The sequence below is a fragment of the Bubalus kerabau genome, chromosome 17 (assembly GCF_029407905.1).
Source record: "Bubalus kerabau isolate K-KA32 ecotype Philippines breed swamp buffalo chromosome 17, PCC_UOA_SB_1v2, whole genome shotgun sequence".
Classification (NCBI taxonomy): domain Eukaryota; kingdom Metazoa; phylum Chordata; class Mammalia; order Artiodactyla; family Bovidae; genus Bubalus; species Bubalus kerabau.
Window position 1 is genome coordinate 65,369,952 of NC_073640.1, and position 27,978 is coordinate 65,397,929.

Consider the following 27,978-nt stretch of genomic DNA (forward strand, 5'->3'; position numbering starts at 1 on the left):
AGGGGCTAGGGCAATTGCAAAGAACAGGACTAGGGTGAGTGAGATAAATTCCAGTTCCTAGTATTCTGAGTCCCCACTTTTTGAGACCTACGTGATTAAGACTTTGCAAAGAGCAAACTGATTTACAGAGGCAGAAGGAGCAGGAAGTTATGTAAAAATTTGACATTTTCCTCTTCATTGCCCTCTCTTGATGCTTCTATCACTCATTGCAGAAAGCATCATCTCATGTTCGATAGGATATTCAGAGCTCCAGGTCAGTTAGGAGACTATATTCAGCTATTAACATTTGCAACTTTCTGGATTTGAGAGGTTATGAACTGGTAATATCTCTGAGAATACAAGGGGCAAACAAAAGCACCTCTAAGAACATGAATAGAGGACAGGTTAATGGGAGAAGCCACGAAGCCCAGCTCCAGATATTGTTCCAATTACTTCAGGAATTTTCTAGTTCCTCTCTGCTTTTCATGATTCATTCCCTTAGTTGTTAGGCCATGTCTCTTACTATTCTTAATTGGTTTATATAAAAGCAGCATTCTTCATTCAAGAAGAGGCAGAGGCCTGCCTTTTCAGCTGTCAATAGGTCTAGCCCTCTCCTATTCTGTAAAGCCACCTTAGCCAAATAATCTCGCTAGTCCTGTAAGGCCACTAAAGATGTGGCTGCTCTCTCAGTGTCGTCTGTGCGTTGTCGCCACGCGTTCTGGGAAATGAACTCACTCAGAAAGACAATGCAGATAGTGTAGTGCAGTTTATTACACCGGAAGGCTCAAGGCAGAGTCTCCTCTTAGCCAAGCACCCCGACCAGTTTTTGTGAAAGCCTTACATACCCTACGTGTATAAGGTTCCCTGAAACTAGTCTGAACAAAGGAAAAAGAAAGATACAATCAAAGTTAACCCGCAATCATATGCCTTAAGCCTAGGTAGTTAACAGTCAACAATTATCAGTAAGCCTGTGGTCATAGCCCAGTAAGGATAATAGAACGTATGATTCTATTCAGTTACACAGAAAATTAGGACATTCTTTTAGGCCACAGAGAGCCCTGGGCCTCTTCCTTCCAGGGGGCCTGGTTTTCTAGTGGATATTTCATTTCCATAGATACTGGGCATATAGCTCAAGGTCCACAGTCCAGCCCAAGATGGAGTCCTGCTTTCAAGATAGAGCGTGTTCTGTTTCCTCCTTCATGTGAAGTCCTTGGATAGTATATGGGAGAAGGTGAGTGATGAAGCAATCCTCCTGTTCCAATACTTATCCCAGCCAAAATTTTGGAACCAAACTAGGGGATAAACTGGATGGGTCTTTTTGACTGCACGTGTGCTGTCAGAGGTATGGTGAGAGTCTGGTTGTTAGGGCCAATATTCATCAGGGGAGTGAGGAAAGCTAAGGTGCAGATACCCATCCATTGATTGGTAGACATAAGTAAGCATCTGTCCCACAAACCAAGAAAAGGCCTTGATGGGGGCGGCACCATATTGTGTCTGTGGGAAGATGAGTGGGCCACTCACCTTTTACAGTTCGATTACTTTCGTCCCTGGCTAAATTGATTACAGCTTCAGTTCTTCATCATTTGTACATTATCTGGAGCCTTTTGAGCTAACTCAATTGCCCTTAAGACTAGCCCTTTTAAGGGTGGATCTATAAGAGTTCCCATGGCTGTTGCAATATTTCATGGTACTTCTGTAGCTAAATACCGTGGAGCTCCTAAGGATAAGCAAAGCCTGCAATCCCTGGCCAGCTGGGGGTTGGTGTCCTTCAGAAGGTGATGAGTTGCGTTGAGAACCTGGTACAGAAGAAGGTCTAAGGGGGAGTTAACTCTGTAACCTCGGTCATACTGCCAACAGGCAGAGGCTGATTTTTAAGGGCAAAGTTGGTTCGTGTTTCATTTGTCTGCATTATTGTCCCTGTCCAGTAGGTTTTTCCATTTATTTGTCCGACAGACAGCTGTTCTGTGTTGTAACATCTACGGGGCAAAAGAGCTGGGCAAGGGCTCACCAGTGAGGAAAAACTGATTTTTGTTCTCGAGTTATTAGGGCCAGTCCTTCCAGTTCATTCTCACAGATTGCACAGAAAGAATAAGGAGTTGGGACAAAAGCTACTGGAAAGCCGCCTCTGGTCCACTAACAGCTAGTGTTGCCAAAGGAAGAAACCCATTGCACTTCCATTCTGAGTAACCTTTAACTTCAGATACTCATGGAGCTAGAGCTCCATCTAGCTTCCTGACTTTCCATACCTAGCGAGGCTAGGCGCTTCCTGACTACCAATCCAAGCTGGAGAACTAAGTAACACTACACAGTAACGGCATAGATCACAAGCCCCTTGAAAGTCTAGCATCCGGCAGATAGGATAATATTTCTAATTCCAAAGAAGTCATGAAATGGTCAGAGACTGGAAAGTTTGACCAAGAAATCAGAGTTCGATCCACACGCTTTGCCCATTTCTAGTCAGTGCCCGAAAGAGACACTGGGTGCCTCTTGGCATTGGCACGTTGGTACAGGTTTCTGCCATAAGCCATATGAGGTCACCGAGGAAGTGCAGAGCAGGGCTCCTCAGTTGATTCACGCAGGGTATCTCCTTCATTCACACGAGCACACTGTAGAGTTAGTGAAGTACAGCAAAAGACATGTTCACTATTAGTACAAAGAACTACAGCTCCAAGCATCCTCACCTTGTCCTGAAGAGTCCCGGACGAGCCCCCAAGATGAAAGGCTGTTGCTGAACCACGAAATAAACCTGGATTCTTGGCCTTCTGAGACGAAGAATTCTATTCGGAGCCAGACACGAGGCTTAATAGTTCAGAGCTTTTGTGGAATACTTTTATTAAAGTATAAATAAAGAGAAAGCTTTTGACATAGACATCAGAAGGTGGCAGAAAGAATGCCCCCTCGCCAGTGTTAGCAATGGAGTTATATACTTTTAATTAGTTATTACAGTGAATCAAAACAATGTCCGAAGGTTGTAAAGACCTCACTAGATCCACTCCAATAATTTACATTGTAAGACAACACGATTGGCCAGAATTTTTTTTTTTTTTTTCCTGAGACTGTCCTCAAACAGGATATATGATTGTTATATAATCCTCAGAAATGTAGGGGGGGGGGGGGGGAACCTTTTTGCTTTCTTCCTCCTTGAGAATTCCAGATCCTTCTCTCCTAGGGGACACCCAGACTTAAAAACCTACCTAGAAATTGACTCTCGGTGGGATGGAAGGGGTCTGTGAATAGACCCTGGGGTTCAGCAACACCGCTGGTCTCAAGTAAGGTGGTCATCTCGTGCAGCTGCTCATAGGACTGCTGCTCTGAGCTCAGGGAACTGCAGGCTGCCTGCTCCCAGACAGATGCTGAGGCAGCAACAGCACGGAGCAGTTTAGGGAAACTGTCAACAATACTCTGTATCATCCTTCTTATTAGAATCCTCACAGTGTCCAAGTAGTTACAAAATGGGAGAGGAGGTACAACATAGAAGTGAGGGAATATATATGAGGTTGTGAGAAGTTTAAAGCCCGTGAGTCAAGTAATTTCCACATATGACATCTCTCTGTGCTACCAAACAGTTCATTGTGGTCTCTTCACTACAGCCTTAAATAAGGTGGGAGAGGTTACTGTTGGTAGTGGGTTAACATTTCAGTCATTACAATCACCAAAACACGAAAAGCCATTCAGTTTTATTAATAATCCACAAACTGGAATCAAGATTGCCGGGAGAAATTCCAATAACCTCAGATAGGCAGATGACACCACCCTTATGGCAGAAAGTGAGAGGAACTCAAAAGCCTCTTGATGAAAGTGAAAGTGGAGAGTGAAAAAGTTGGCTTAAAGCTCAACATTCAGAAAACGAAGATCATGGCATCTGGTCCCACCACTTCTTGGGAAATGGATGGGGAAACAGTGGAAAGAGTGTCAGACTTTATTTTATGGGCTCCAAAATCACTACAGATGGTGACTGCAGCCATGAATTTAAAAGACGCTTGCTCCTTGGAAGGAAAGTTATGACCAACCTAGATAACATATTCAAAAGCAGAGACATTACTTTGCCAACAAAGGTTCGTCTAGTCAAGGCTATGGATTTTCCTGTGGTCATGTATGGATGTGAAAGTTAGACTGTGAAGAAGGCTGAGCACCGAAAAATTGATGCATTTGAGCTGTGGTGTTGGAGAAGACTCTTGAGAGTCACTTGGACTGCAAGGAGATCCAACCAGTCCATTCTGAAGATCAGCGCTGGGATTTCTTTGGAAGCAATGATGCTAAAGCTGAAACTCCAGTACTTTGGCCACCTCATGTGAAGAGTTGACTCATTGGAAAAGACTCTGATGCTGGGAGGGATTGGGGGCAGGAGAAGTGACGACAGAGGATGAGATGGCTGGACGGCATCACTGACTCGATGGACGTGAGTCTCAGTGAACTCTGGGAGTTGGTGATGGACAGGGAGGACTGGCGTGCTGCGATTCATGGGGTCACAAAGAGTCGGACACGACTGAGTGACTGATCTGATCTGATCTGATGTATTAATTGCACACATAGTTCAAATAAAACCTTTTAAAATCCACGGCATGATCCATGATTAAGTACAGATCAAAAGTACAGAGAAAGATATTCGTTTCTCTGTTATAATGATGTGAGACTTGTGATTTTTATGGATTACCAAACAAAGGCTAGGAAGCACTTAGCAAGCATGGTATACACTAATTTCATGCCTTTTCCAGGAAGAGTTTCCAATACATTTTGAGGTTATCACAAAAGCTGTGTTTATTTCAACAGTGTCAAGTAATAATCATGACCTGTGTTGATATTATAAAGATACATCAATATTGCAGTGAACTGTCATTGTGTTCTTCTTAAAATCAGGGATATTACTATTGAACCCTTACAACCAACTTCTGCTTACTTTACAACATGGAAAGGTTAAATGATCACTTACATCATGGCAACCTCCAGATATTTCACATCAATGAAAAACACGTCCATTTAGATGGCCATTGTCCATTTTACAGTGTGGTATCCTTCATCTTCTAATGGAGGATAGATAGAAATGGTTGCAACACAATATAAAAAGGCTAATCTTTAATAAACCATCAAAAATCTATGTCTGCAAACACACTAGAAACAAAGCATAGTATGGATGGTTTGAGTGCTTAATAACATTCACTTCAAATAATCTCAAATCACATCATTATTAACAAGCATACATACATTACTAAGAATTGTAACTTTCTAACCATCAACCTTCATCTCATGATTTATGCTAATATATCCACTTTCCATGTGTTTTAACTATGGAGTACTCCCTACAGTCATTCTCCTTCAGAGAAACTTCGGAAAAGAGGACTGATGAAATGCCTTCTAGTATGCAGTCTCTGATATTTATTTCGATTTAACTTTTGATTAAAATAACTTTCTACATATTCGTTACATCATCTCCATAGGTTTCTCGTATAAACTCTTGTGTTTTCTGATGCACATTTAGGGAAAATCTCTTCCATCACTTGTGCCATTACTAGGGTTTCTTTCCAGTGTGTGTTCTCAGATGTTTAGTGAGATGATCACTCCGACTAAAGGCTTTGCCACATGCTGTACATTTATAAGGTCTCTCTCCAGTATGAATTCGCTGGTGTGTAGAAAGCGTTGAGTAGCGAGCAAAGGCTTTGTCACATTCAGTACATTTATAAGGTCTCTCTCCAGAGTGCACTCGCTGATGTTGAGTCAGCAATGAGCGACGATGAAAGGCTTTGTTACATTCTTTACATTTATGAGGTCTCTCTCCAGTATGAATTCGCCAGTGTTGAGTAAGTGTCGAGTTGCAAGCAAAGGCTTTGCCACATTCAACACATGAATATGGTCTCTCTCCAGTATGTATTCGCTGATGTCTAGTAAGCCTAGAACGCATAATAAAAGCCTTGCCACATTCTGTACATTGATAACGTCTATCGGCGGTATGAATTCGCTGATGATGACAAAGGTCCGAACTCGTAAAAAAGGCTTTGCCACATTCTTTATATTTGTATGGTTTCTCCCTAGTATGGATTCGATGATGTACAATTAACTTCGAATGAGAAATAAAGGTTTGGCCACACTGTGTACAATGATAAGTTTTCTCTCCAGTATGAATTTGCTGATGTTGGGTAACATGTGAGCTAAGGATAAAGGTTTTGATACGTTCTTTACATTTATAAGGCCTCTCTCCAGTATGAATTCGCTGATGATAGGTTAGACCTGAGTTTTGAATAAAGGCTTTGTTACACTCTTTACATTTATAAGGTCTCTCTCCAGTATGAATTCCCTGATGTTGGGTAAGATGTGACCGATCGATAAAGGTTTTGTTACATTCTTTACATTTATAAGGCCTGTCTCCAGTATGAATTCGCTGATGATAGGTTAGATTTGAGTAATGATTAAAGGCTTTGTTACACTCTTTACATTTATAAGGTCTCTCTCCAGTATGAATTCTCTGATGTTTAGTAAGATGTGTGCGCCGAATAAAGGCTTTGTTACACTCTTTACATGCATACGGTCTCTCCCCAGAATGAACTCGCTGATGTTGAGTAAGAAGTGAGCGACTAAGAAAGGCTTTGTTACATTCTTTACATTTATAAGGCTTCTCTCCAGTATGAATTCGCTGATGATAGGTTAGATGTGAGGAACAGACAAAGGCTACACTACATTCTGTACATTTATAAGGTCTCTCTCCAGTATGAATTCGCTGATGTTCAGTAAGACTTGAACTGTAAGGAAAGGCTTTGCCACATTCTGTACATTTATAAGGTTTCTCTCCACTGTGAATTCGCTGATGTTGAGTAAGATGTGAACGACGGTTAAACGCTTTGCTACAATCTGTACATTTGAAAGGTTTCCTTTCTGTATGGATTTTCCTATGTTTGCTTAGATTGGATGCTTTACTAAAGACATTCCCACATATATTACACTTGTTTTCTTTCTGTGGATTCTGAACAGTCTGCTGTTGAATAAGTTCTGAAGACTGATTAGAAACCTTACCATATTCACAAGTCCTCTCTTCACTACAAGTACTCTTATTTAGAGAAAAACTTGCCATTTCATCAAAGGTATTTCCAAATGTTTTACTTTTAGAATCCTTGTTTGAAGATTCAGGTTCCTGATGTTTCATAAGTTTTGAGTCTCCTTCAACCGTATACCCAGTTTCACTGCCTGAATACCTTCTCACTCCACCATAAATACTCCTGTAATTATTGGAGCTGGAGCTCTTACTTAAGGTCTGACTCATTTTATTATACATGCAAAGCTGCTGTGTAGTAACCACATCACGATATGTACTGAACAATGATGGCTGGGTGGCATCTCTTTCATTTTCATCAACATTATACATCTCGGAATGGGGAGAAAATATCTCTTGTGGGAAGAAAAATGACTCCCTGCTCATGGATCCCTCAAAGTGATTAAATTGTGAGTTTGTCCTCTCATTGTTAAATTGTAAGTATTCAGACATGGTTGAATATATGTTTAGTCGAAGCCTACCTTCAGAATTGTCTGAATGAGTATTTGCAGTAGAGACTAGATTACCTTTAAGATTGTCCATGTTCCCTTTTAGAGAACATGTATGTTTCAAAAAAGGATGGGCATCTTTTCTTAAACACTTACTCTTCTCAGCAGACGTTGAAGACTGAACTTGGTGTTTTTCCCAATTTGATGCACGTTGCTCATTTCTTTTTGCAGTAACATTAGCATTATGTATAACTGTCTCCATTTCTTTATGTCCATATAAACATCCTCTCTGTCTTTCATTTACCCTCGCATATGCCCTGTCTTTCATTAAATTTAAGTTTCCGAGGTGAAATGTTTGACATATTCCTAGGGTTGCTTTGGGGAATATATCTTCTAATGCTGGATTCTTCGGCATCAAATCCTGGGTATCTTGTGGAGACATAGCTGAAAGATACCAAATAACAAGTAATTTTCCCTGCTATTCTCAATGAATATCTTTAGAGAAAATTGATGATCACAGCTAGTTTAAAAATAAAATAGAGACTGAATGATCAAGATGCGAGAGGCTTAGGCAGATGTGGAGCTCATCTCTCTCTCCACAAATGAATGAGAAATGGAACAATTCTCACAGAGCACAGCTGAACACTAGCAAAGGCCCTTGGAAATCTGAAAACACAAGAAAGATTCCTGCTAAGCTAGGTAGGACAAAAGAGGAGAGCAGGAAGAAGGAAAAGGAAGAGAAGCAGAAGTGGGTTTGGCCTTGCAACCCTGTGGGGAGATGAAAGTGAGGAGAGGTCTCCATACCCCAGGAAGCCCCTCACTGGGGGAGCTCAGTGTGGACAGAAGGAGAGCCTCATTCTCTGTGGGAAGAGAACACAGCCACCAGCGTGTGGCAGCAGGACAGAGTGAGACCTGCACACTGGGTACTGACCTCAGCCTTGCCCATCCAGCCTTAGAGGCTTTTCCACCAATGCAGACAAGAGCTGGGTGCTGAAAGGTGGGGTTTGGAGAGCAGATTGAGGCAGACGACTGCTGTTGGCTGTGAGGAAACAGCCTGAAGTGATGGGAGTAGGGAGGAGCTCTGCAAACGGGATGCTTGTGGTCGAAGCCTGAACCACCAGAGAGCTGAGCGCCATTGGTGAGTGACGCCCAAACAGGAAGCCTGTTCCATCCCTTGTCCCTTGGACCAGCCCCTGCTCAGCAGGGACTACGAAGAACTCCACCCATGTAGGTCATTTGATCCCCCAGCCATGGCCTCCCCCACCGACCTCCTCCACAATCAACAGTCCCCTGTGCCCTGGGGCGGCCTCAGGATCAGAACCTGTGAGTTGGCCAAATGCACAGATGGAGCTGAAAATACAGCTGAACCCCAGGGATTAAGAAGAAAAGCTGAAACCTCTCCTGCCAGCAACACAAGCCATGGTCTTACACTCACAACCGGCTTTGTAACCTTAGCCCCTACGGAGCATCTGAATCAAATACCAGGGCTCTCTCATTCATGGCAGGTGTAGCTTTGGCAGCTGTACACTCTGTGGGCTCCCACACAAAGGGGCTGAACCAGGACAGAGCCTGAGCTGCCCCATAGCACCACAGTGGCTCCAGCTCCACGTTGAATGCAATCCCAGGACCTGACTTCACTGAATCTATGCTGGTGACCTTGTGAAAACAACATCTGAGAGACAACAGGGCCACGGGCCATCATGCCCTCACTTAGGGCGGGGCCAAGAGCAGTGCCAACACTACATAACATGAGAGCTGGCAGAATGCATGAGACGGGACAACAGAGCACACCCTGAGGTGAACATCCCCAGAAGAGTAATACTTAGTGACTTCTTTCCCAGTGGGTGTGCTCCAGTCCCAGCAGCGTGGTACCACAGATCAGAATTACAGCTAAGAATCCGATCTGGGGGCCCTATTCCACCACGCAGGGAGCAGGCACCACCAGAGACAAGGCAGTAACAACCACAGAACAAGGGGACAACAGCCCTGAATATCCCCAGCGGCTCTGGTCACAGTTACCAGCAATCAAAGCACAAATCAAGAGAGTATAAGGGCACAAACCTCTGGACCAGCCTCACTCACCAAGGCATAGATACCAGAAGGTAGACTAATTAGGTTCCTGAACTGTTCAAAACAGAGACCACAAACAGAAGGCTGGACAAAATGAGATGGCAAAGAATTAGGTTATTGGGGAAGAAACAAGATAAAAACCTCCAAAGACCACTGAATTAAGAGGTGATAGGCAATCTAATGATTAATTCTTGATTTTAGTCATCTTAAGTGGAGACACCAAACACTCACTTTCAGAAATCCTAGGTGCCAGTAATTTTTAATTCCACTTCTTGCCACACATGTTTCTGAGAATGGTCTATTAGATGATTCAATCTAAAAATCATAAATGATAGTGACAGAGAACTAATCAGAAATGGAGGACACAGCAAAATGTCCAAGGAAACTGAAAACAAATAAGATAAACTTAATACAGTACTAGTTTTAAGAAATTAAAAAAGAAGAGAGACTTTAAAACTATGATTGAAACAGGGAAGTCTACTCATTGCTCTGTGGAGACCTAAATGGGAAGGAGATCAATAGAACAGTAAAGACTAGAGATCTCTTTAAGAAAAATAGAGGTACTGGGACTATTTCCCGCAAAATGGGAACAATAAAGACAGAAACCGGATGGACCTAAAAGAAGCAAAAGATATTAAGAGAAGGTGGCAGGAATACATGGAAGAACTATACAAAAAAAAAAAAAAAAAAGATCTTAATGACCGAGATCACCACGATGGTATAATCACTCACCTAGTAACAGACATCCTGGCGTCCAAAGTCAAGTCGGCCTTAGAAGGCATGATGACCAACAAAGCTAGTGCAGGTGATGGAAATCCAGCTGAGCTATTTCAAGTCCTAAACAATGATAGTGCTAACGTTCTGCACTCCATAAGCCAGCATATTTGGAAAACTCAGCAGTGGCCTCAGGACAGGAAAAGGTCAGTTTTCATTCCAATCACAAAGAAAGGCAATGCCAAAGAACGCTCAAACTACTACACAATTTCCCTCATTTCAAACAATAGCAAAGGCTCCAAATTCTCCAAGCCAGGCTTTAACAGTACTTGAACGCAGAGCTTCCAGCTCTTCTAGCTGGGTTTAGAAACGGCAGAGGAACCAGAGATCAAATTGTCAAGGTCCCTTGAATCATATAAAAAGCAAGAGAGTTCTGGAAAAACAACTACATCTGCTGTATTGACTACACCACAGCCTTTGATTGCGTGGATCACAAGAAACTGTGGAAAATTCTTAAACAGATGGGAACACCAGACTACATTACCTGCCTCCTGAGAAACCTGTATGCATGTCAAGAAGCAACAGTGAGAACTGGACATGTGACAACGGACTGATTCCTAATTGGGAAAGGAGTACGTCAAGGCTCTATATTGTCAGCCTGCTTATTTAATTTATATGCACAGTACATCATGTGACATACTGGGTTGGATGAAGCACAAATTGGAATCAAGATTTCAGGGAGAAATATCCATAATCTCAGATATACAGATGATACCACCCTTATAGCAGAAAGCACAGAGGAATTGAGGGGTCTCGTGATGAAACTGAAAGAGGGTGAAAAAGGTGGCTTCAAACTCAACCTTCAAAAAACGAAGATCATGGCACCGGCCAGATCGTTTCATTGCAATCGGCGGGAGAAACAGTGGAAACAGTGAGAGACTTTATCTTTTGGGGTTCCTAAATCATTGTAGATGGTGACTACAGCCATGAAAGTAAAAGACCCTTCCTCCTTGGAAGAAAAGCTATGACCAACCTAGGCAGCATATTAAAAAGCAGAAACATTACTTTGCTGACAAAGGTCCATCTAGTCAAAGCCATGGTTTTTCCAGTTCTCATGTATGGATGTGAGAGAGAGACCATGAAAAAACCTGAGCGCCGAAGAATTGATGCTTTTGAACTGTGGTGTTGGAGAAGACTCTTGAGAGTCCCTTGGACTGCAAGACCTCACTACTCCATCCTAAAGGAAATCAGTCCTGAATATTCATTGGAAGGACATGGTGAAGCTGAAGCTCCGATACTCTGGCCACCTGATGTGAAGAACTGATCCACTGAGAAAGACCCTGATGCTAGCAAAGATTGAAGATGAGAGGAGAAGGGGACGACAGAGGATGAGATGGTTGGATGTATCGTGGACTCGATGGACATGAGTTTGAACAGGCTCTGGGAGTCGGTGATGGACAGGGAAGCCTGGCCTGCTGCAGATCATGATCACAGACAGAATCGACTGAGCCGCGGAACTGAACTGATATGTATAATTGATTCTCTTTGCTGTATAAGAGTACAAAATTGGAAAACAGCTATATTCCAATTAGAACTTTTAAAAAAGATTTTTTATATAATTTAAAAATCGTCATAGTTTGAATCAACCATTAACAATACAGTGGAAAATGTGCTAAGATTTTATGTCAATTTATTTTAAAATTCTATGATGTAACAGAATAACGTATTTTAGCATGTTAGAAATTGGGGCAAATCCACTAAAGATATTCAATATGAGATTATATAAGGAAAAGAGAAACTTTGAAGTCAACTTAAGATGTGCATTCTTTCTTTGTCACGAGGTTTTGCTTTCTGCAGTGAAAAATTACTTGAATTTGAAATGTATTTAGAAGGTCCTATGTGTCGCTCCCAGTGGATAGGAAATTATAAACCAGAGAACAAAAACCCATCCCCAGTATCTCTAGAAGTTTGGCAGTTTGTCTACCAATCCACACACATTTCTGTCTAGCGGTAGAAGGAAACTTTAAAAGGACTCTCATACAGTTACTCAGAAATGGGCAGAGTTTTCCTAGGGCCCCCAAGAAATCGAAGAACAATGAATGAATGCAGTTTGTCACAAGCCAAGAGGAGACTTGTAGTTCACACTGTGATGGAACAAGCAATCACTGGAGATAAATTCATCAATGATTTAAGAGACAGAATGGGGCAGGTGATACATTTCTATGATAGTAGCAGACACAAAGTCAGGTTTCTGAAAACCATTTCCACTGAAGCAAATCTTCCAAAATCATGTGATGAAGAATGAGTTCCTCGCTGCTCCTTGGACCTCTCATCTGAGTCATCATCTCCAACCATTCATACCTACCTGGGTAAATGGCTGTTGTCCTCATTCTCCTTATATTCCTGGGATCCTTCAATTGCTCCAGAAAGGTGACAAGGTCCAGCTTAGAGACAAGCCCTGTTCATCAGAGAAAAGAATATTTGTGTTGTTAGAGATTCATCAGTATCGAATCCAATATGTATTCAGGTCAGAGGAGAACGCATTTTGGTCTATAAAACGATTTCCTTAAATACTTTATTCAAAGCAGCTATACAATACTAACACACACCTAACAATCAGATCCTGAGATTCTGGTCAAGTAGTACCAAGGCAAAAGTAAGTAGTGTCAATGTGAAATTAAGAGAGGGTGCAACTATTTAATACCACAGAACGTACACAATTACCACTAAACTAGAAGGAAGGAGGCAGAGTACATCAAGGAAAAAAAATGTCACCAGCATAACGATTCATCATGAATCATCCCGTTTCTTTCTAAACTCACAACTACCCATTTTTGCCCTAGAAAGCAGAGATCTGAAACTACGGTGGGAAGCAGAAAATTTCAGAAGACTTTCCTGACATGACGGAACTAAAACCCAGTGGGTAGATAAGGGATTCTGGAAGGCAGTTATCCTCACCCAAGGAGGCCAGGTTCCTGTAGTTCTCTAACATCACGTCCCTGTACAATTCCCGCTGACCGAGGTCCAGGCATTCCCACTCCTCTTGAGTGAAGTCTATGGCCACATCCTGGAATGTCAGCTGTCCCTGAAATACAAAGTACAGATACCAATAGGCCGTGGGAAGTCTTCCTAATGTGATTCAAGATGAAAACGACAAGTTCCGAGTCCTGGTCGAGATTTAGTGCCTTGGCTGGTATTACAAAATATATTTTTTACACAGTACTCCTTTCTACCCAATTTCTAATGTGAACAAAAGAGGATGAGTGATGATCCACAAGCCATTAGAGAAACTACTCTCATCTGAAAGAGCAATTATAAAATAATCAGGGCATCATGAGCATATTTATTCTTCAGTGTTCTACTCGTGTGACACAGTATAAATTGTTTATCAAAGAAACAGGAATTTTTTTTTTTAATGTATTCTGAACCAAGAGTTCTGAAGTGGGGCCAAAGTGCCATATTTTTAGCCAGGTTATTTGAGTTAGTAATGTTGAAAATTCTGCTCGATGAATGACGATTTTGAACCCCAATGAAACAGAATACTAAGGTAAGAATTTATACTTAAGTTGGAACTTTGTTTTACACACTTCAACAGGTCTAATAGGATAGTAACCTTTCTTGTGGTCTGGGGTCGTGTTGGAAAAGAATTTCCAGACTTGAGACAAAATGAGAGGGAAGTACAGTTTATTAGAATGGGGGACTCTGTTAGAAGAGCAGGCCAGCGCAAATGAGAATGGATGTTGAACAGGGGTCCATAGTCCACTCATAGCCAGGGTACAAGGAGTGGGATAGGGGTCTTGCGGATCATTTGCTGAATTGATGCGGCACCTATACTGGGTGGGGGAAGAGTAAGAAAAATACTTTCTCCTTATGGGGAAGGAGGGGAGACCATTTATACTGCTCAGGAGGACCTGAAATCCATCAACAGTTACAACATGGGGGAGGGAACAATGCTAAGAGTCTTGTTTTTTCATTTCTGCATTCCAAGACCCTCCTTGGTCTTATCTGCTCTTTAGTCCCTGGGTCACCACTTATCTCCCTCTTTATTTTTAGGGCCAATTCTTTGGCCCTTGTTGATACCCTGCTCATGTCTAACTATCTACACATTTCCCTTCTCACACATTTGGGAATCCAGTTTCAAGGAAAAGGGAGTGAAGACCACTCTGGCTTCTTCAGGCTGAACAGAGGGCCATGGGGCTCTGGGTTCCCTTTGCCTACTCTGTCAGGGAGCATTTATGGAGGGAGATGAGAGTCCATGGAATGATAAGGTGACTTGTTTCAGCATTGTCTAGGTGTTGGTCAGGGAATATTCTTACAGGACCACTTGGAAACTTGTGGTATTTTAGAAGAAACAAACTTTACAAGAAAGTTAAAGGTACATGGCCCAAAGATGAAAAGAAGTAGAAAAGCTGCTCAGCAGCTAGCCAGGAAAACCAGGACTGGATGTTGGTTCGTGATGTTAGTGTTTCTTTAGGTACGAGAAGAAGCCAGAATCGGGGCTCATAAAATCTTTACCTGAAAACATCTCCCTCTCGGAAGGCCAGTTCTGGGTTTTTCCCAGAGCAGAGTGCCTTATTTCTGATCTCTACTCTGAACTCCTTTTGCAGGGTGTTGAATGTCAGGAGCTTACAGTAATCATGATGTCAGCTTTGTAGAGACAGCTGGCAGAGTCCAGTCAGCAGGGTCCCTTCATAGCCACATATTTGACCATGCTCTGGGGGCATTTCTTGGCCATTGTGTCCTGCGGCACTGGGAAGGCTCATTCCCAAGTCTAGGGAAGGATCCATTGATAGGCCACTCAATGTGCTGTTTCTAGAGCAGGCCTTGTGAGTAGCAAAATCTCTTGACCATACTTGTCTTACTAGCCACTTGGTCCAGGAAAATATTCCCTTTTCTTCCTTCTTCCCATATCTAGAGTTACATTACTACAATCATTGATAGCATGTGGAGCTGCATATTAGCATTTTATCACAGGCTCAGCCACACATTGAGTAACATAAGAATCAATCCTCTGAAACAAGTGTCATAGAAAATAATATAGCTAGAGCTAGCAGTTATTAGTCAGGACTAAGTAAGAAAGTTATGACCAACCTAGATAGCATATTCAAAAGCAGAGACATAAGTTTGCCAACAAAGGTTCGTCTAGTCAAGGCTATGGTTTCTTCTGTGGTCATGTATAGATGTAAGAGTTGGATTGTGAAGAAGGCTGAGCACCGAAGAATTGATGCCTTTGAGCTGTGGTGTTGGAGAAGACTCTTGAGAGTCCCTTGGACTGCAAGGAGATCCAACCAGACCATTCTGAAAATCAGCCCTGGGATTTCTTTGGGAGGAATGACGCTAAAGCTGAAACTGCAGTACTCTGGCCACCTCATGCAAAGAGTTGACTCATTGGAAAAGACTCTGATGCTGGGAGGGATTGGGGGCAGAAGGAGAAGGGGACGACAGAGGATGAGATGGCTGGATGGCATCATTGACTCGATGGACGTGAGTCTGAGTGAACTCCGGGAGTTGGAGATGGACAGGGAGGCCTGGCGTGCTGCAATTCATGGGGTCTCAAAGAGTCGGATACGACTGAGCGACTGATCTGATCTGAAGTAAGACTGAAAAGTCAAGAACTTTCATTACGTAGAGCCCAGTATACTCCAGGTCATCTGACTTCCCTTGTTAAATGACTAGCCAGATGGTAATCTCCTGGTTGTATATCACGGAGCATCTATTCTTTATCTGAAGATTGCTTACTGAGATTAGCTTTAGAAACAAATTTAGAGTATCCTTTTTAATAACTTAATTAAATCTTTTAGAAATATAACATAAGGAACTATCTCAGAAGTGAGTCTTAGTGAACCCTAGACTTTAATTAACAAAGCTAGAAACTTACTTTAGCAATGAAAAAAAAGTTAATATTCAGTGAAACATAATTTTTTCCTTATGAGGGCATTAACCCTGTAGCCAGGGAAGGCTTTACCCATCAAATAAAAATGAGGTTTGTCAGGGAGCCGGGAAAAGCCAGGCAGCCATGTTGGATTTCCCATAGCCCTGACTCTTTGATTTACAGCTATTGTTCACCCATTTTTAATTCCCTGATTGACAAGCAGACCATGGCCATGTTTTAAGGACATCAGGATGGCAAATGTCTAAGCATGAGGGGTTATTTTTGTAGAAGAAGAATCAGCTTTGTCTACATGTACCATAATCTTAAGGAATGCTTATTCACTTTACCAAAGTAAAAAAAAAGATTTTAAAAATGAATATAAATCACTTAAAGGGAAAGAAATTCATAATCTCTTATTGAAAGCTGCATTCTAAGAAAACTTTGTTCTATTAACATAGAGATTCAACTAAATTCCAGTCTGACTTGTTCATTGGTTAACCTTAGAAAAATCTTTTCCATAAATCATTAAGTAGCAGTATTCTTACAAAGGCACCAGAGTGAAACTATAGAAGGCATGTTTAAATCTGATTGAACTGCAATTGAAAGTGTAGCCTGGTCATTGCTGTGACTTGTAACACATTCACAGGATAAGTAGAATTATAATTGACCACATTTTATTAGGGCATATCAGATCTATGGTGACTTCCCTGGTGGCCCAGCAGCTAAGACTCTGAACTCCCAAGGCAGGGGACCCAGGTTCGAACCCTGGTTGGGCAATTAGATCTTGCATGCTGCAACAAAGATCTGGCGCGGCCAAATAAATAAATATTTGGGCTTCTCTGGTGGCTCAGACGGTAAAGCATCTGCCTGCAATGAGGGAGACCTGGGTTTGATTCCTGGGTTGGGAAGGTTGCCTGGGGAAGGAAATGGCAATCCACTCTAGCACTCTTGCCTGGAAAATCCCATGGACCGAGGAGCCTGATAGGCTACACCCCATGGGGTCGCAAAGAGTCGGACAAAACTGAGCGACTTCACTTCACAGATCTATATGAACTCAGTTAAAATTAAGATATCTATATTAGTAACATCCACCATACAGCATAATCTGGGATTTATCACCCCTTCAACAGTACTTCCCATGTAATTTAACATGTCCAATGAACCCAGGTAGTTTAATAGCTCCCTGGGATGTCTCAGGGGCCCTCTGAAGCATTCCAAAGTCAGCTACAAGTCAAGTCATTTAGGAAGTTTTGTGAACAAATTTCAAAAGGGGTTATAATACTCAGTCAGATACAATCATATAGATCACTGGAAGACTATATTCACTTAGCCAAAGTAACGAAGATTTCAAAGGTAAACAGAACAGATCCCTTCAGAGGTGAAGAAACGTAAAATCCAGTATCAAAGGCAGCTCAACATCTCAGGAAAACTTGTATTTATGCAGAAAACTCTTCCCTTGGGGTCCACTTTCCATAAAATATTCTTACCACTTTCTGTACCCATTACTTTGTTCTCCCATCCTGAAACAGCCACCTGTCAGACCTACCTCCTTTTCCCTTCATAAAATGTAATTTCATCCCTCATACCTTCTTTAGTGAAAATACACATACTACTTTCCTTAAGCAACCAAGAACTTAAGCATTCTATAGATTGGAGAACATAAATACCCATGATAATTTTTATAAAAATTTCTAGAGACCATCTCAGGATGGCACCAAGCATTATTCATGAATAGTCCAGAATCTCTACTTTCTCTGTAAGAGGAAGTTAGTCCTCAGTAATGAATGTTTCAGAATCTTATTTTATTTGGAAATGACCTAGCTAATCAATAAACTTCCGTCACTTAGTTTAGCACAGCCCCAGAAATTCAGGTTACCAAAATCTAGAGTATGTTTTAGACAGACATTTCTAAAGTATAATTATTCTTAAAAGAGTTTCTCTGAAAGCTCATATCTCTTTTACATTTTCTTTGAGGTTTTTTTTTTTTTTCTTTCCTAGAGGTACTTTGCTGCTAAGTCACTTCAGTCGTGTCCGACTCTGTGCTACCCCATAGACAACAGCCCACCAGGCTCCCCCGTCCCTGGGATTCTCCATGCAAGAACACTGGAGTGGGTTGCCATTTCCTTCGCCAATGCGTGAAAGTGAGAAGTGGAAGCGAAGTCGTTCAGTCGTGTCCGACTCTTAGCGACCCCATGGACTGCAGCCTACCAGGCTTCTCCATCCATGGGATTTTCCAGGCAAGAGTACTGGAGTGGGGTGCCATTGCCTTCTCTGAGAGGTACTTTGCTGATTGACAAACTTGTAACAGATATAAAAATATAAAAATGTTTAACTTATAAAAAACCTAAGCACAATGAAAATACTGTGCCTAATAACTCTTAGACATATCTACATCAGATTAGCAAACAAACATTAATACTGGATATTTAATATTGAATATTTCCCAGTTCACGAGAATATGAAATTCATTTAGTTTAATTTCTCTTGTAGTTAGAATTGTCTGATATGTAAGTGTTTACTTTCCTTTAGGCCAATTAAATTAGAACTCATTTATCACTTCAGCATTTAAAAAAAAAAAAAAAAGCGCACACTGAGACATACAAAAATCCAGACAATAGACAGAGATCTCATAGTTTCCTGCCTGAGATTTAAAACGTCTCTTTGACCCTCTTTTTTGTTTGCTTGTTTGTTTGTTTGGCTTGAAGTTCTGATTTGTCCAAGGGTGAGTCAGGTCTAAGGCAAAGTGGGCAGTGTTTTTCAAGGACATGGAAAGGGGTAACTTCAAGCTTTTCCCTAGGCAGGCCTTTTAACAAGCTAGTTGTTTGTAAATGCATATGCAAAAAGAGCCGGTTTTGCCGTTTCCAAGGGAAAGAAAATTTCATTTTAACCAGTTTTCTCCAGAGTCTAAAGAATATCAGGGCCATCCTGTGTCAAAAAGTCATCTTTCCTTTCTGTAGTCTTAGTTTTATAGCTAAAATATAGACCAACTAATGCTCCAATTGTCTCTGATCTTTCAGCTGATAAAAATTTTGGACTGCCCCTCTGGTGGGAAGTGATGTCTTTGGCCCATCAGAAGAATCTGAAGGGTTAAGGGAATTTGCAGGAGTGGGGGAAGCTTGGTCCTTCCCAGGCCTGAGAAACAGGTGTAGTCAGAAGGGAATTTTTTAGGATGTTCAGGAGTGGGGGAAGCTTGGTTCCCTCTCCACCTGAGAGATCAGCTTCCTTAGAAGGGGATTCTTTAGAATGTTAGGGCAGTTTTTGATCCTTCAGGCTTTTGAATGTAGAAGAAAGAGCTGGACCAAAGGGAACCTCAGAATCCTTTCCTAGAGATCCTGTGGATATGAAAGGCCGAGTAGGGGTCATCTAGGAAATCTGATGGAGAGACACAGAGAGGGACAGGAGACACGGAGGCAACAGCACGGAAGGAAATTCTGAGTCCTTTCCCGTCTTTTGGCAAAACCTACTGTGCCACTCAGAGGACATTTTTGGGGGCCCCCCATTTGTATTGGAGCCAGGCCTTTTGGAGGGTCAAAATTTTCCAGTTTCTGACAATGTAGCCAAGGCTTGAGTATGAGACAGCCTCCTGGGATATAACAGAAACCACTCTTCGCCTACCTACCATAGAATGGGAGTACTGAGAGTCACTGGCTGACAGAAAGGCGTGCCTTTCTCCCCAGTAGTCTCTCCGAGCGACTGATGGCACAGAATGGCCAAGTGACCCAAAAGTCGAGTCCCACAGTGAGAGGTGACCGCTGAGAACCCTGCAGCTAAGCCATCAGGTGACACGGGCAGAGAAAAACAGAGATTCCCTGCAGCAACCAGGTGACTCACCATTTGGTGATTCCCTGAAAAGAGAAGACACTCTTGGGATGGCTCAGAGGCAAAACCCAGTAACTCAGTAAAGTAAAATTAACACTCCTGTAAATCAGTCCGGACCAAAAGGGAAAGAAGTGAAAGTGACAGGGAAGAAAGCTGAGGAATCTGCGTTACAATATATATGGGAGGTGGTGGCCCAGGGACAATGGTCTCTGTTTTGCTTCAACCACTATGTGCCTGACATCGTGGACGGAAGTTGTCTTGTCCCAATAAAAACTTAGGACTTAAAAGCTTGAGAGAGCTTCTTTGGCTGGCAATACTGTGTTTTCTGTCACACTGATATGCCAGGAGGGCAATGGGTCCCTTGGGATGATGACTATGGGTAAGTTCAAACAAACCCGTTCAGAAGTTAAGAAGCTTATCAAGTCCAAAGAAGCTGCATTTCAGAAAAGAGAGACAGAACAAACACGGACTACGCCTCTTACCTTGGAACGAGTCATTTCTAACTCCTTGCTTTCCTCTTCCTCTGGGATTCCTTCTCAGGTAACATCAGTCTTGGGAAATGACCCCTGAATGTTGAAAATAGGCTGTTCAATACTTAGAAAAACGCACCGAGCTCCCTGTAACACAGCCCCACACAGAGGGAAGATCTCAACAGGTACAAAATACAATCCTCTACGGCCACTGACACAGCAGGGATTCTGGAACACAGAATCAAACGAGGTGTTTTTCGTTTTATTCTTTTCTTCAGAACTCGCGGCCCTTCCTGTGAAAACCACACGTTCTAGGCTGACCCTCCCCTTCAAACCTTAAGCGAGACCCTGACCAAACTCCATACAGAGTTGGAGTGGATCAGGGACCTAGGGGTTGTGCAATGCAGGACTTTAAGCAGCGGTCTCTACAAGTTAGAAGGCAGAACTGCCAGAGAAGGACATGGACTCTGCTGCTAAGTCACTTCAGTCATGTCCGACTCTGTGTGACCCCATAGACGGCAGCCCACCAGGCTCCCCCGTCCCTAGGATTCTCCAGGCAAGAACACTGGAGTGGGTTGCCATTTCCTTCTCCAATGCATGGAAGTGAAAAGTGAAAGTAAAGTCGCTCAGTCATGTCTGACTCTTAGCGACCCCATGGACTGCAGCCTACCAGTCTCCTCCATCCATGGGATTTTCCAGGCAAGAGTACTGGAGTGGGGTGCCATTGCCTTCACCGACATGGACTCTAGAACGGTGTTAACAGGAAGCGGACGTGAGCCCCAGGGACCCGGCAGCTAAGCTAACGGATTTCAGAACTTCTCACGGCTATGCGAGGACACATTGGAGATGGGAAAATGGGGACGGTAGTTTGAACGTCCACAGAGACCCCGGAAACCCACGTGTGAAGGACAGCAGGCTGTGGGACTAGGAAATCCGGATCTGAAACAAACAAACAAACAAACTCACCAGAACTCTCTGTCGCTCATTTAAACTCAATTCCCGGTCTGCAGGATACTGCGCACGCGCGGGCGGAAGATCCGGTACAGAGGAAGGTGAGTGCGCTACGCCGCGGCCAACGAGAGGCGACGTTGGGACGAGGCCGGAAGCGCAGGTACGTAGGGGCGGGGCCAGTGGGGACGGAGCCTTGCCTCCCCTCACCCCCGCCCCTGTCAGTTTTGGGTCTGTTGGTCCTTCTGTCCAGCTGTGCTTCCTTTCTCTGCCTTTTGATGCCTTTAAATCTTTTTTATTTCCTCTGGAGCAGAGCTGCTTCCTGCCTATTCTAAGTTAGTGTTTCACACAACTTAAGGCAAAAGAGAAAAATTTTGAGAGCTGCCTCTATGGGAAGCCTAGATGTTTTCAGCAAGTTGAAAAAGGAGGAAAATTCAAAAGCCCTTTGTGTGAGTGTGTGAAGATGGGTGTCTCCTCAGTGACGAAAAGTAGAATGCAATCACTTAGATGATCCATTGGGAGGAAGCATCAGTAATTGTAACCAGAGACCTGCTTACAACAGGGCAGCTGGCTTTTCTCTTAGGAACTGATTCGGGAAAGGAAGAGGAAGACCGGAATCCACATTGTCGTTTATAACGTAACCACAGAAATGACATACCGTTACTCCTGTCAGAATCTGTTGATACACAGATTGTCTTTGTTGATTGTTGCTGCTGCTGCTGAAGCAAACAATTGCCCTGCTTCTTCCAGGACTGAACAAGTTTCCAAGAAGCAGGACTTTTTTTTGCTAAAACTGGGCACGAAACTAGGCAAATGGGACGCGTGGATCACATCGGCTGCTCTGCACTTAGCTTCCCAAACACTCTCCCCCACTGTTGGCTTTCTTTCCTAATCTCCTCCTCTTCACCCAGTCCTTGAAAGGATTATCTGGAGAAGAGCTAACACAAGACAGGAAAAACAGTGAGAGGCCCACAGACAATTGTATCCGAAGAGAGTACAGGTTTGTCTTTAAATGTGAGATTAGCAACTTCCCTGGTAGTCCAGTGGTTAAGACGCTGTGCTTCCACTGCAGGTTATGTGGGTTCAATCCCTGGTGGGGGAGCTATGATCTCAGAGGTGACAATTTAATCATTTCGTACACAGAAAGCATTAATCATTACAATATAAAGGAAAATATATTTCGAGTTAATAAGTTACTTATTAAAGAAAATGTGTTTAGGAGCTTCCCTGGCATTCCAATGGTTAAGACCCCACCTTCCGATGCAGAATTGCGTTCCTTCCCTAGCCGGGGAACTAAGGTCCCATATGCTTTGGGGTGTGAACAAAAATGAAAAGAAAATATGTTTCTTAAGTATCTGTGAGTGGGGACAAAGTCTAAGTAGAGGATATACTGATTTTCATGATAGATAAAAGTATCAGTAGGTCAAATCTCACAGTTCTCTGCTGGAACCTCTTGTTCTGAATATGACTTTGGTCACTAAGAACTAGGAGAATATTCTCTAGGGAGTTGGCACTAAGGTGTACCTGCTATTGCAGACTACAGTGGAAATTATGCGGGAATTTCTATCTATCATTGAACCCTAACTATAAACAGGTTATTTGCCTCAAGATACTTTTTGAGAAGTCCTAAGACATTTCAGACAATAAGTTATGAAAATTTCACCTTTGTAAAATGACAGATGGAGAAATTCTTGAAAATCCCTCACAGGTGCTTTGGCTCCGTTTCTCTACTCATGAAAATAACTCATTTTTGGTAGAAACACGTCTCATGGATACAAACTATAGAAGCAGGCACATGAATTCCCCTCCTTTGTTAGACCTCAGTATTTACTACTGCTTCCATGTGAGTCCCTGTCTGTCTCCAGGGACCGAAGGGAATAGAACCTTCCTCAAGCATTTCAAGAGTCCCTTTGGAGATGATCGGTACAAACTTTTAATTGTTGTTTTTTCATTAGCAACTGAGCAATAAAGGTTTTCACAAACAATCTCAGTTCCCCAAGCCTGTCTCACATCGCAGCTACAGGTGTAAAGATAATTGCAGTTCTGAGGGGACGTGAGGTACACAATCACAAACCCATATCTAGGGGTCTGGCTGCCTCCCTCCCTGTCACAGGAGCAGCTTGCCATGACCAGCACCCTGAATCTAGTGTCCGGGCAATGTGAGGACATCAAGTGAGTATTTTCTGTTCCAGCCTGAGGGCAAGAATCTGCAAAAAACAGGTGCTTCGGGGAGTCGGGGTTGGTGACCATACAGGAAAAAGGAAGTCTTTTGGGTCAAAGTAATCTAGTGCCAAAGCAGCACTGGAAGGAGGAATAATTCAAAAATTAAACGGAGCTATTAAAGAGAGATTAGGTGCTACCAGATGTCAGCTGCCAATGCTTCCTAGTGTATCTTAGTGTAATTCTTTTTGAAAAATATTTATTTATTTGGCTGTACTGGATCTTACTTGTGGCATATGGGATCTAGTTCCCTGACCAGGGATCAAACCTAGGCACCTTCCCCCAATCCCAACAACGCCCCCCCGCACCCTCGCCCTCGCTGCAGCTAGCATTGAGAGTGAGCTGTCTTAGTCACTGGGCCACCAAGGAAATCACAGTATAATTTTTGTGACAGTGGTTGTTATTGTAGAATCCAAGCGATATGAAACCTGATGTTTAATGTAACTAATGACTGGAATTGCAGAGACATATGTGAAATCATAGAGTACCTTACAAAAACCATACATTTCTAGGGTTACTATATGTGTGCCAAGAGCACCTCCATGATTAATAAAAATAAATCTATAGGAATGATCTTTTATAGAAACAGTGTATACAGTTGACAATTGTGTGCTTAGTCCATCAGTCATGTCTGACTCTTTGCAACACCATGGGCTGTAGCCAGCCAGGCTCATCTATCCATGAAAGTCTCCAGGCAAGAATAGTGGAGTGGGTAGCCATTTCCTTCTCCAGAGGATCTTTCCGACCAAGGGATCAAACCCTGGTCTCCTGCATTGTAGGCAGGTTCTCTACCATCTGAGCTACCAGGAAGCGGTAGAAATACCTTCTCTAACTGTGGAATTTATAAAGTGCTTAACAGAGACATTGTTTCCTATTGAAAACATCTGATTTGGGTCAGACCATTTTCCAAAAGTAACTTCAGAAATGGGTTTCAGATGGCGGCTATCAGGCATAAAAGCCTAGTGTGTCCTATTCTCTGATTTGAAAATATTCTCAAATTTTATAGTTGTATAACTTCATTTTACAAAAATCACTTTTTCAATGTCATTTTCTTTAAATGTGATATATTAATGTTTCAGAAATCTTGACTTCCACTTAATACTTTTAATGTCACATTAATTAACAGATCAGTTTATGATTTGGAATTAGTCATGTTTATTTTTTATGTCACACCAGTTTACCACACATTGTTATTTCTAAGTATCATAGTTTAGGTTATAGTCTTCCATGACTGGTAGATGTTTATTCAATTCCTGTCAAAAAACCAATTAGTATTTCTGTCACCAAGCAAGTAAAAAGCTTAGAATGCATTTGAAAAACAAAATTTGTCAAAAAAATTTTTAATATTTTAAATTTTTATTTTTTAATTGAAGGATAACTGATTTACAGAATTTTATTCTGTTAAACCTCAACATGAATCAGCCATAGGTATACATATATCCCCTCCCTCTTGAATATTCTTTCCATCTCCCTCCCCCACTGCATCCCTGTAAGTTGGTACAGAGCCCTTACTTGAGTTTCCTGAGACATTCAGCAAATTCCCACTGGCTACCTATTTTACATGTGGTAATGTAAGTTTCCATGTTACTCTCTCTATACCTCTCACCCTCTCCTCCCCTTTCCCCATGTCCATAAGTGTATTCTCTATGTCTGTTTCTCCATGGCTCCCCTGCAAATAAATTCTTTCATACCATCTTCCTAGATTCATGAAAGGGGGAGGTGTCAGGTATACTGTGAGCGATTTAGATAGTAGGGAGAATCGATCATAAGAAACATCTAATTAGAATGAGGCTTCCCAGTACAGTGAGATACCAGACAGCTAACCGCAGCTTCTGACCCAAATCCCAGTCCTGGGGTGCGACTGATGCTAGTCTTGTAGTGAAGAGCACAGCAATAATACCAATCAGGGATAGAGGCCAGGGTTGACAATAAAAAATCCATTGATATCTTGATAGCCAGATCATCAAGCTTCCACCGTGCTTTGACCAGCCAGCTGCCAGAGTGTGGCTGGAGCAAGGCTGAAGAATCCTCAAGCTTCTGGAGTGACTAGAGCAGGGCTCAGCGTCTTTTGTGGGTGAGGGCCATTGTTTTTGGAACCAGACCTTGATGGGATTTCCGGGGTCGCTAACTGTTTTTCAGGTGTCCTCATTACAGGAAGCCGCTGCCTTCTTGACTCTGGTGTGGTGAATCCAAGGGATGATGCCTGTAACTTTAAGAGCAGTAGGGGTTGCCAGGACAACCGTGTGAGGGCCCGTCCCAACTGGCTAACATGGTTCTTTTTTCCAATCTTTAACCCATACCTCATCTGCTGGCTGATTGGGATGAACCCAATTACGCAGATGAATGGATGTCCTTTCTAAGGTTTCTCAGGTAATATGATGGAAGACTTTTCCCTGGATATGGAGGTGTCGGGACATCTCAAGTTCAGCTAGTTGTTGGGGGTTTCCCTTGAGTTTTCCTATCACTGGGGGTTTTCTCCAATATAAGATCTAAAAGGGAGAATAGCCTGAGGACTCAGGGTGCATCGGGCTTGGAGTAAGGCTTGGGGGTAACATGTCGACCCAAGATAACTGGTCTCCTGACAGAGTTTAGCTAATGTAGTCCTAAGGGTACAATTCATACATTCAACTTTCCCTGAGCTCTGAGGCCTGTAAGCGGTGTGAAGCTTCCATTTTAGTCCCAGTGTCCAGGATAAAGTTTGGATTATTTGAGACACAAAGCTGACCCATTGTCAGACCTTATGCAGAGAGGCAGCCCATATCTCTGGATAATGTCTCTTCACAGGGCCTTGGCCAGTTCTCATACCTGTTCAGTGCACGTGGGGGTAGGCTTCAGCCCATCCCGAGTAGGTGTACACTACCACAAGGAAATACTTATAGCCCCTATAGGGCTTGACTTCAGTAAAGTCCACTTCTAGATCTTCAAAGGGCAGTGTCCCAAATGTCAGTACCTCTGGGTTGGGTCTTGGTCCTTGGCTGGCGTTGTTCTGAGCACAAGTCACACAGCTAGCACTGATCTGCACACACAGGGCTGGGAGCTTAGAAATGAAATAGTAGCAGCTCAGTAAGCTCTCCAGCACAGTTTTTCCTAAACAAGTTTTCTCCTGATGTTGTTGTGCCAGCTGGATTTCTATATTGCTGGAGACTAAGAGTCATTGGTCTGCGAGTTTCTACCAGCCCTCCTTTTCTCTTATTCCTCCCTCATTGAGAGCCCTTTGATCTTCTTCCTTGGTATACCTTGTGGACAGGAGTAAAGCTTGCTGTCCAAGGGACGCTTGCTGTGCCAAGAGGACCTTAAAGATAGACTCGGGGCCCACTATGGGGCTTGGTGCGGAAACAGTGACAGACTTAATTTTGGGGGGCTCCAAAATCACAGCAGATGGTGACTGCAGCCATGAAATTAAAAGAGGCTTTCTCCTTGGAAGAAAAGTTGTGACCAACCTAGACAGCTTGTTAAAAAGCACAGACACTACTTTGCCAACAAAGGTCCATCTAGTCAAAGCTATGGTTTTCCAGTACTCATGTATGGATGTGAGAGTTGGACTATAAAGAAAGCTGAGTGCTGAAGAATTGATGCTTTTGAACTGTGGTGTTGGAGAAGACTCTTGAGAGTCCCTTGGACAGCAAGGAGATTCAACCAGTCCATCCTAAAGGAAATCAGTCCTGAATATACATTGGAAGTAATGATGCTGAAGCTGAAGCTTCAATATTTTGGCCACCTGATGCGAAGAACTAACTCATCAGAAAAGATCCCGATGCTGGGAAAGATTGAAGGCAGGAGAAGGGGACAACAGAGGATGAGATGGTTGGATGGCATCACCCACTCAATGGACATGAGCGTGAATAAACTCTGGGAGTTGGCGATGGAGGCCTGGTGTGCTGCAGTCCATGGGGTTGCAAAGAGTCAGACATGACTGAGCGACTGAACTGAACTCTGTTCTAAAGATTTGAATTGCATCCAAATGTTAAGTCATCACTGCATTTCCCAACTTCCCTAAAATCCCAACACAAAACTACATACCAATTAGGAGTTAGGATAGGAATGACTCCCCTTGTTGGCTGTCACAGAGTATTTTCAACAGTTGAAAGTCACTAATTCATGTTGAGAATTCATCATGCTCCACAGAAAGTCAGGATACAGACAATGGAGAAAAGGCTCTGGGACACAAGAAGTAGTCTAAAGGGCAGGTCTTCACTATTATAAGTAAAGGAAGAAAATAAGATGATAACAAACACCCCAGGCAGAAAAATTAGGAGCAGAGAGCTAAAGGCTTGCAGATTCTCATTCTAGGCATTTCAGGAGGAAAAGCAGACACAGCCCCAGACCCAGGACAGGACGTTTACCTGAGAAGCTGCCATTTCCTCCTCTTCTTCCTCCTGCTCTGTCTTCTCTAGGGATGTTATGCTGCAAATGCACATC

The 27,978-nt window shown here is 42.7% G+C and overlaps 1 protein-coding gene across 4 annotated transcripts; it reads right to left on the minus strand.

Annotated features, from left to right (window-relative positions):
- Nucleotides 1-4,470: 4,470 nt before the first annotated feature.
- On the minus strand, nt 4,471-27,963 carry LOC129631322 (zinc finger protein 345-like). 4 transcript variants are annotated; one of them, XM_055552261.1, is made up of 5 exons: nt 21,358-21,490; nt 20,404-20,487; nt 13,189-13,315; nt 12,596-12,688; nt 4,471-7,890 (listed from the first exon to the last, which is right to left on the minus strand). In XM_055552261.1, exons 2-5 carry the CDS (start codon nt 20,416-20,418, stop codon nt 5,486-5,488), a joined length of 2,640 nt encoding a protein of 879 aa, XP_055408236.1. In that variant the 5' UTR covers nt 20,419-20,487; nt 21,358-21,490; the 3' UTR covers nt 4,471-5,485. The 4 variants fall into 4 exon arrangements, with proteins under 4 accessions (XP_055408236.1, XP_055408238.1, XP_055408237.1 ...); XM_055552263.1 differs by lacking the exon at nt 21,358-21,490 and adding an exon at nt 21,291-21,309; XM_055552262.1 differs by lacking the exons at nt 20,404-20,487; nt 21,358-21,490 and adding an exon at nt 27,903-27,963.
- Nucleotides 27,964-27,978: the final 15 nt, after the last annotated feature.

Coding starts and splice junctions, on each gene's coding strand:
- LOC129631322 (XM_055552262.1), bottom strand. Junction 12,689..13,188: donor CAGGAACCTGGCCTCCTTGG/GTGAGGATAACT, acceptor TCTGATGAACAG/GGCTTGTCTCTAAGCTGGAC. Junction 7,891..12,595: donor GACAACAGCCATTTACCCAG/GTAGGTATGAAT, acceptor GGTATCTTTCAG/CTATGTCTCCACAAGATACC.